Genomic DNA, 8,894 nt, shown 5'->3' with positions numbered 1-8,894 from the left:
ACGACCGGAGGACCGTCCCTCCTCTATCGGGTTGCGCCGCTCGCCGCCGTCCGTCATCGCGGCGCGCCGGCGGGGCGGGGCGGGCGGCATGGCGGCGGGCGGCGCCGAGCGGTACTTTACGCGCTGGTACAAGACAGGTACCGCCGGGCCCGGGGCGGGGGGGGGGGGGGGCGGCCGTGGCCGGTGGGTCACGGGTGTTTGTGGCCTGTTGCAGACGTGAAGGGGCGGCCGTGCGAGGACTTCTGCGTGCTGCAGCACTCCAACAGGCGAGTGGTGCTGGGGGGGGGGGGGGGTCCCCGGGGAGGGTTGGATTTGGGGGGGGGGGGGGGCCGCCTTCGTCCTCTCGACACCTGGGGAGCCTCGGGGTTTTTTTTTATTTTATTTTTTTTGGAGAAGGAAGCAGCAGGCAGCACTCCTGCTGAAACGCCTGGAGCGGGAGGGGTGCACGATAGCAGGAGGGTGGCAAATCTCAGCCTTTTAATTACTACTCCAATAACAACAGTGGAGCTTGAACTCTCCCCCCCTCTTCCCCAAAATCGCCCAGCAGGTGTTTTTAAAAGGCCCCTTCGGCCCCTGTAGCGCTGCCCTGGCGTCCCTGCATCCTTTCCTGCAGAAAGGGCCCGCTGCGTCATCTTCAACAGCAGAAGAGCAACAGTTCAAAAGGCTTTTCCGTCAGGACATTGAGAAGTAGTCTGTTTAACTTGGTTTCTAGGAAATTAATTGGCTCAATTTGAACAAACACGTAGCTTTTTCTATATACAACTTAATTGCTTTTAATTCTACATTTGTGTACTACAGACAGTGAATGCAACTTTGACGTAGCTGGATATCCAGTCACTTGGAATAAATCAACCCTGTACCTGGTTTGGATTTCAATAACACACCTTCCCTTCCCCAGCTCCTGCACCCCCCTGCTAAAGCCTGTTCTGACCGCAGGGTGGGTTGATGCCATCGCGAGCCTTTCTGGGGTGTTTAGTCCCCGAGGGAAGAACGGAACTGAACTTTACTGTCTGCACAAAAATTGGCAGTGCCAGTTGCTCACGTGTTGAGGGAAGATGAGGCGGCGTTTGTTGTTCCCAGTGGGTTGCCTGCTCCTGTTAAGAATTCAGCGTAACGGGAAGGGCGTGCTTGGCGCGGGGCAGAACCGTCGCCTCGCCGCAGCCTTCAGCGCTGGGGCTTCTCCAGGGCTGTTCCATGCGGTTTGTGTTCTCATTCTTTCGCAACAGAAACCTGAGTACCTGCGAAGAGCAGGTACAACGGCAGGAGCAAGAAAGGCCACCCTTGCATCTGCGCTCAATGCTAAATGCGTAGTTGTTAGTCTCAGTTGTCTGATATAAACAACAGTTTAAATCCTGTTGATATGGAAGAAAGGAAATTAAAATATAAACACTCGGTCAAATGTCTATAAAGATTATTTTGAATTCTGAAATATCAGGGCCCTTGGCTGCTACAGCAGCTTGGCCAAACGCTCTGTCTTATGTATGGGGCCGTGGCTCAGTTTAGTATTTCTAAGCAGTGTAAAATTCTCTGTTGATTTTTTTGTTTTACCAGGTCTCGGCTCTAATAGATGACAGCTCAAATAGATGATTTGTCATCTTCCCCTTAGAAAGAGGTGGGGGTCAAGAGGAGGTAGCTTTTCTGGCCCCTTTGAGCTGCCGGGGCACGCTGAAAGCGTTCGCCAGGATCCCACTCCCTCTCGCGGGGAGCTGTGCGGCAAGAGCTTCCAAAGAGATGTGACGGTGTGGGGAGATGGATGCAGCACCCGCAGGGAAAGATCGGGTTCTGTGCCGTGGTTTCTCTACAGTTACTGTTCTGTTAATTCTGGTCCTTGCTCTAGGTTTTAAACAGAATAGCTTCATCTCCGTTCATTTATTGGCAGTTCTGGGGTCTCCATGTTTGCGCATTAAGCATGGTTCTAGCCCAGGGATGAAGGTAAGCCTAGTCGCTACAGCTGGGCTTGTCGCAAACTCTCCAGTTTCATGACAAGAAATAACCCTCCTTTAGAAAAAGATAAAAATGCAAGCAGCAGGTTAACTAAAGCCCAGATCACCACAGGATTCAGCTGCTGTAACTATTCCCCACTAATGGCCAGTGAGTATCTACTTCAGCTATCACCAGACAAGTGAACCAAGTATGCTCCCATGGGGTACAACAACAGGTAGAACAGCTCTAGCTTATTTAAAAGCTGTGGTTCTGTTTAAGAAGTGTACTGCTTTTGATGATCCAGTCTAGTATCTCAAAATAAAGCACCTTCTGTGGGGGTTGCTTTAGGTCAGAATGCAATTTTCATTAGGTTTGGTACAGCAGACTTCGGGTAAGATGCTGTGAAGAAAGTGAGTCCGATTTAATCCTGTATCTGACATTTTTATAAGTAAGCAGGAAACTAAAATTTGTCTTTGATGTACAGCCAGCAATTATCCTTCATTAGCTCAGGTAACTTGTGTTCTTGGTTACCCTACTCAAGCCCACGCTGTCACCCAGACCTGTCTGTCCTTGCTTCCTCCCCGAGCCTGCTAAGTGCCCGTCCTGTGACTCCTGCTGCAGTAAGCTGAACTACCAACAGCTTAACTTTCCTGCTAAACTACAGAGGGAAGAATACTCTGCTTTGAAGAGTGAAAATAAACAACAGCTTTCACAACACTGGAAGCCTTGCTAGCAGTTTAGACTAGGAGCCCAACTGAAGTAGTATCAGTTTTAAATCCTATCAGTATAGGCGGAGGAGGTTGTGGAGCTTGCTTAGACCACGTAAGAGCATGGCTTCTCACAACTACAGCATAATAACGATGTTTCTTTTTGCAGAATCTGTGTCATCACCTTGGCAGAAGCCCATCCTCTTCTTCAAAGTGGAAAAACAATTAAAAGCATTAATTACCAAATCAGTGCCAACTGTAGCAGACTCCAGAATAAGGTCTCTGGGAAGTCAAAAAGGGTATGGCTTTTTGATTTGGTTAGTTCTCATTTTAATCCCTCACGCTGCCTGAGACTTTCTGTCCTTTCTAGGATAGAAACTTACCAAGTTACCTTTGCATTTTATTTTAAAACAGCCCCTCCACAGCTGAAGAATTTAAACTTTCTCAGGAGGTGCCTGTCTCTCTGTCCCAGCCAGGGTCTCACAGAACTCCTGCAGCACTGCTGGTTGCCGGTGTTGCTCAAACCAAGGCTAACAGTCCCTGTTAATCAATTTTTTCATAGTGTACAGAGGGACTTGAACATCCCTGAAAAGATAAAAATTTGTTTCCACCAAAATGCCGAGGAGTTGGAGACTACTGTTTTTCTCAAACAGACTGAGGTAGCAGATGGGCTAGTTCAGTGTGTTTCATGGCAGGTTTTCAAATACATGTAGTTTAACCTGGTTATACTGAAATCAACAGTGCTGGTTTTCTCCTCTCTCCCCTGATTTTAATCTGCTCAAACTACAAGTCTGTTATTCCGCAAGAAACTTAATTGTGACTAAATTTGTAAGCTCTTAACAAGCTGCTATTCAATTTGTGCACGTAACTAAGTTGACATCTTCCCTTCTGTAGCAAAACACAACTATGTAACTTGCAACGACCTGTACCTGCCACACTCCCTTGCTTTGTTCTGAGAAGCTTACAAACTTAAGTTGCTGATGGTAATACCTTAAAAAGCCCAGTGTAATTAAAAGTATGTATATATGTTTGTTTTATTTTATAAATGCAGGGAGCTCAGTTTTTAACAGAACTCGCCCCTCTGTGCAGGATATCTTCATCAGATGGAGAGGAATACACCATTTATAGGCAAGGTTTTTCCCTTTTTCTTCTTACCTTGACATACCATGCACTTCGACTGAATCTAAACACTTTTGCAGTTGTATACGAGGGCGACTGATAGAAGTGAATGAAAACATTCTTAGCAATCCCGCTATTCTGCAAGAAAAGGTAAGACACTTTCTTGCTTTTTATTTTCTAACTTTTATTTCACTGCTAACTTCAGTCTTGCTTTTTAGCCATCAACCGAGGGATACATCGCAGTGGTTCTACCCAAATTTGAAGAAAGCAAGAGTATAACTCAAGGACTTCTGACGCAGAAGGAGTACGAGGAAGTTTTGTTGAAACGTCTTAATTCTTCTTCATGAAATTAATTATACAGTTATCTGTATTTGATACTAAATAAGCTACTTCTATTGTACATTGTAACTTTCATGGTATTGAAAGGCCTAGAGCCTGTTTTTAAAAGTGGAACTTAAACACTTGATTCATACAAGAATAAACCAGTTCAAATAGTTTGTATATTAAAATTTGCTTTCTCTTTTTCTCTGAATTCTAGTACTACAATTTTTTAAATAAGCACAGAACGATATGTTGGAGAGTATTTATGTTCCACAGGCAGCTTTGCTTCTGCTCAGTGCAAGCATAATACGTACAGAAAAATCGTATGACTTAGCCGTCACTTAATTTAGCTAAACTAATACAATATGAAGTTTGACAAAGGTGAATTGAAAATAAAAATGCAACAGAAGCTTACGTACAAAGAGCAGATAAAATTGAAAATATGTATTTCACACCAGGTTGTATTTTCATGGCATCCTGAAGTCAAATAATGCCCTTTGTACAGAATTTTGTCATGTATTTTCTTAAATTTTAAATGGTATAGTGTAAAGTCTACAGAACAGTTCAGTGCTTCTACATGCAATTCAAATTCTGCTCAGTAAGTTTTAATAAAAAAGGAAGCAACAACTGCCATCTACAAATAAAGATGGTAAAAGAAAAAGGGGTTGAGTCAAGAATACTAATCACTTAGAAATACACTTTTGGAACTATGAATCATGTCAACAAGATTAAAATTCAGCGGTGCAGCTATTGAAAGAGGGTTTTTTTCCTAGAACTACTTCACTGCAGGTATAACTTGTAACTAAGATCACATTTCAGTGCTTTAGCCTTTCAGACTATATTCCTGATTCTGCTTTATCAAATACATAGACTGAAATAGGCCAGAGATGAGTTTACAGACTTCAACAGTAGTGTTACATATAGCATATGCAGCACAAGGTTCTTTATATAAAATGTCTATTAGCAGCATCTTTGGGTTGAAACATCCATTAAGACATTCATAAGCATTAATTACAAAACCGGCATCAATAGTGAGCATAGGAAAGGCATTCACATTATAAAAATACGTAACAATTAGGCTAGTTGGTGGTGTAATTGCTAAGTAATGGGACATCTATTAGATGTGACAAAGGTCAACAGTTTTAATTCAAATTAACCTGGTTTGACTTTCCACAAATGAAAGCAATATCGAAAATTCAGCAAGTGTTATTTTCAAATGGGAGTTCCTGCATTTCTAAGTGCTGTAATTACTTGCTCTCTAAAAACGTCATGTTTGTTACATGATTTTCTAAAGACTTGATGCCAAATGTCTCAGCTCTCCTTTCTGGAGTATGTGCATTTGTACCAGTTCGCATTCTGTCTTCTCTCCACGGTGGAGCAGGTTTAAGACAGCCATTTCCTGCTTTATTCTGTATATTAAAAAAAAAAAAAAAAAGACTTCTTAAAAACAAAGAAAAGGAAAAAACCCCAACCAATAACAACAAAAAAAACAACAAAAAAAACTTTAAAATACTGCAGATGAACCAAGTACCTTTCTCAGTAATTTGCAGCAAAGTGGAAGAAGTTGGCACAACAGAGTCATCACATTCCTTGTTTTCAGAATACATGCATCAACCTAAACAAGACAATTAAGAGTAGCATAAGACCACTCATTACTTTTATTAGTCAATTGTTCAATGCGTGAGATGATAATCTGTTTCAAACTTGAATAGGTAATGTTTGTCCTTCATAAATCCCTTCTAATCAAAAGGGTTTGCCTACCTTTTTTGAGTTTCTCTATATAGTACACATAAGGCAACAGCATCCCTTCTGTTAGCCAAAGACTTGAGCTAGGAAGCAGAAGGGCATGACACACATCCCAGGAGAAGGAACTAATAATAATTTAATATTAAACAGTAATAAAAGTGTCTTGGAAAGGAGCTCTTACCATCTAAGTATGATTCATCACAATTCTTCATGTTTTTCCTTTTGTTTTATGTCCTGTCAGCATGATTTAGAAAGCCATGCATCATGTAAGCCTTACCCTGGTACGAGTTACACTAAAAGTTAGCTAAATCTTAAAGCACTCAAGTTACATCTCAAGTCTAACCCAGCACAGGTCACAAAGTCTGGGTCCTCAACAAACATTAGTTTGATAGCCTGTTATCTCTATGTAGTGATACATCACTCTGTATAAACAGACTGGAGTTCCCATTTACTTTAGCTAGATAGTGTAAACCAAATCAAGCAGTAGTCCTGAGGTGCTCAGTTTGGTTTTGAGTGGCTTGGATGCTCTAGCCAGTTTCAGTCCCTGCTGTAATACTGAAAACATGTTTTCCATAGCTCATTGGAAACAAACATCCAGGTGCACAGAAATAGTCTTGCTCACATCGATCATACTGCTGCTCAGGGACACTTAAAAAGTTCTTCAAAAAGCCTGACCTCTATTCCCCGCTAAGGTTTGCAGATCTACTTCTCATGGTAACAATGCCAAAGCTTTTATGGTAGCTGTATACATATTTACTTGTAACAAATATGAATAATATCAGAATAAACTCTCTACCTACTGAGAAGCAAGCATGTATTTCAATAATAGAGTCTTTGGGGTTTGGAATTTGTTACATTTATGTTAAGCATCAATAACAACAGAATAACAATAATTATTACAGTGGTGGAAATACAAATTACCCTCATTAATACTTTGATCACTGAAGTCTTTTATTAGTGAGGTACACTTAATTACAGTGCATATCTCTCTGAATGAAGTTCTAGTGGATTACAGTATTATTATATACAGTATTACTCCATCTCGTATTATTCAGCTGAAAATTCTCAGTTGCAGCATGATAAGATTCCTGTACCTCTCTCTAGTGAGTAAGTTGAGGGAGATGTTGACAGAAGTTCTTTGAAAAGAGCTCTCAGCAGCAAAAAGCAACATAAAGTAGTGGAAGCCTATGGACACCTGTCCACATTTGTTTTTTTTTAAGAGCAGTCCAGGAACATCATTGTCTTGGGAAACATTTCTGCAAACTCTTTCACTAACAGTGAAATCCAAAACCCAAATAATAATTTCAGTACTTTTAGTAGCAGGAAAGAAAAAAATCCTATTACTTATTTTACTGATTCTTAAGACTCTAAAAATGATAAGCTAGGGGTAGGGAAACTGTTCCTTAAAACATTAATATCAATGATCTGTCCGTGGCCACTAGGCCAGTTATACATAACAGATATCCATGCTCCCTAAAGAAAACATTCATATAAGCCTGTAGAGTAATACTATCCAAGCTATCCACTGGCAGGCTTCCATGTATGCTGGGTGCCAGTGTACCATATTTTGCCTCCTATCAAACTCTCAGCGTGAATGAGGGGGTCAGGTCTGGATAAATGTCACTGAAGCCCTTCTCCGGTAGTGGGGAAAAAACAAGAAAAAGGAAAAAAAAAAAGCTAGAAAACAGTAGCACCCACGCTAAGAAAAATCCCTTCCTGAGACAAGACAGTGCAGTAAATGGCTTGGATTACAGTCATCGCCGATGGATGTCCCAATAGATAAAACATTTGCAGCAAAGGGAACAGTTCTTGCTGTTCTTCCTCTATACTTCACACATCAGCTTCTCAAAAAGTGCTAAGTGCAAAACAGCACTTCAAGTTGAAGTAAATTCCTCTTCTACATAAAGAACACCAATGATGACATATTGCACAGCAGAAAAATGCTTGCACAACAGCATAAAATTTTGTACTTATTAATTTTTATGGTCCTCTCTCAATCCAAGATGTTCAGCTGTCATGAACTGTTTCATATTTTAACAGGAGCATAAATTCGTAAGTTACTATATTTCAAAACAAGTTAGGTTTTACTTTCAGGAATATATATAATTTTTGCCTTACCTTCGTAAATGTAGCACTTTTACCCTGAACAGAAGCTTTAGCTGTTATCTGGAGCTGCTTGCACATAGAGATCAGTTTTTCAGCCTCCAACAGAAGCAAAGGTTTGTCATCATCATGTACCTGAAATGTGTTTCAGGAAGACAAAACCACTCTGTGTTAAAAACTCTGATATTAAGTTAATGGAGAAGACAGCACAACCAGCTTTTAAGCAGTATGACTAGTGTCATAAGCTGAATGGCTGTTTGAGAGGTCATACATCACCTGATCAGAAAAGGCATGAAGAGCTGAAGCAAGCTTTGTGCCCTCTGTAGCAAAAATCTGAAAGGGGGAGAAAAAATGTAACAAAATGAACCACAGTGAAAGATAAGGATCTTTTTCCTTGTTGTTTTAGTAAATCGTGTGCTATAAAGTAAAAAGCAGGAAATATTTGTGATAGTTGTTTACAGTTGTAATTAACAAGTCAGCCATTTGCAGTGACTTCTGAAGTAACAAGCTACACTACAAATTGCCATTCTCCCAGATAAGCGAAGTTTAAAGGCTTTACCTTTACGTATAAAAAAACCTGACCTCCAATTATTTTTTGCACTGTAGCAGCTCACAAGGGTTTTGTAGGTAGATGACACCTGCCATGGTTTTTTATTGTCCTGACAAAGATAACCAGTCTCCTGTTAAACACAGGCACATATCTTGGAAATACCACGCCACATTCCTTCATTTGGCTCCTTGTCTTGTGTTTGCATTATTCAAATGTTTACACCTTCTTTCTTTCCCATGAAAATACTGCTGCTTAGACCAGGATGGAGCATCCGTTAAGACTATCAGGGACTGAGCTAACTGACACAATAAATACTACTAATGCACTGAAGTCCACTATATTTGCCATAATGCCAGTTTGCTATTCCTACCCCTAGCTGGAATCTGTCAGTTTAATGAACGCTGTCTTAATCTACTACTGGAACA

The 8,894-nt window shown here is 41.0% G+C and overlaps 2 protein-coding genes across 4 annotated transcripts in view; one reads left to right on the top strand and one right to left on the bottom strand.

Moving 5' to 3' along the window:
• Positions 1 to 10: 10 nt before the first annotated feature.
• ABITRAM (actin binding transcription modulator) lies at positions 11 to 4,258 on the top strand. 3 transcript variants are annotated; one of them, XM_075022775.1, is made up of 6 exons: positions 11 to 137; positions 215 to 266; positions 2,800 to 2,929; positions 3,682 to 3,758; positions 3,830 to 3,899; positions 3,968 to 4,258. In XM_075022775.1, the coding sequence occupies exons 1-6, from the start codon at positions 89 to 91 to the stop codon at positions 4,094 to 4,096; spliced, it is 507 nt and encodes a 168-aa protein (XP_074878876.1). In that variant the 5' UTR covers positions 11 to 88; the 3' UTR covers positions 4,097 to 4,258. The 3 variants fall into 3 exon arrangements, with proteins under 3 accessions (XP_074878876.1, XP_074878877.1, XP_074878879.1); XM_075022776.1 differs by lacking the exon at positions 215 to 266 and having other exon boundaries at positions 60 to 137; positions 3,720 to 3,758; XM_075022778.1 differs by lacking the exons at positions 11 to 137; positions 215 to 266 and having other exon boundaries at positions 1,939 to 2,929; positions 3,720 to 3,758.
• Positions 4,223 to 8,894, bottom strand: part of CTNNAL1 (catenin alpha like 1) — a 62,115-nt gene continuing 57,443 nt past the window's right edge. The window contains exons 16-19 of the mRNA XM_075022770.1: positions 8,196 to 8,252; positions 7,935 to 8,054; positions 5,602 to 5,685; positions 4,223 to 5,479 (exon numbers count right to left, since the gene is read on the bottom strand). Coding sequence (XP_074878871.1) covers positions 5,318 to 5,479; positions 5,602 to 5,685; positions 7,935 to 8,054; positions 8,196 to 8,252 — 423 coding nt within the window. The 3' untranslated portion in view covers positions 4,223 to 5,317. The remainder of the gene's footprint in view (positions 5,480 to 5,601; positions 5,686 to 7,934; positions 8,055 to 8,195; positions 8,253 to 8,894) is intronic.

This window comes from Buteo buteo, chromosome 3, assembly GCF_964188355.1.
Source record: "Buteo buteo chromosome 3, bButBut1.hap1.1, whole genome shotgun sequence".
In the NCBI taxonomy this organism is placed as follows: domain Eukaryota; kingdom Metazoa; phylum Chordata; class Aves; order Accipitriformes; family Accipitridae; genus Buteo; species Buteo buteo.
This window is presented reverse-complemented; position numbering and strand designations above follow the sequence as displayed.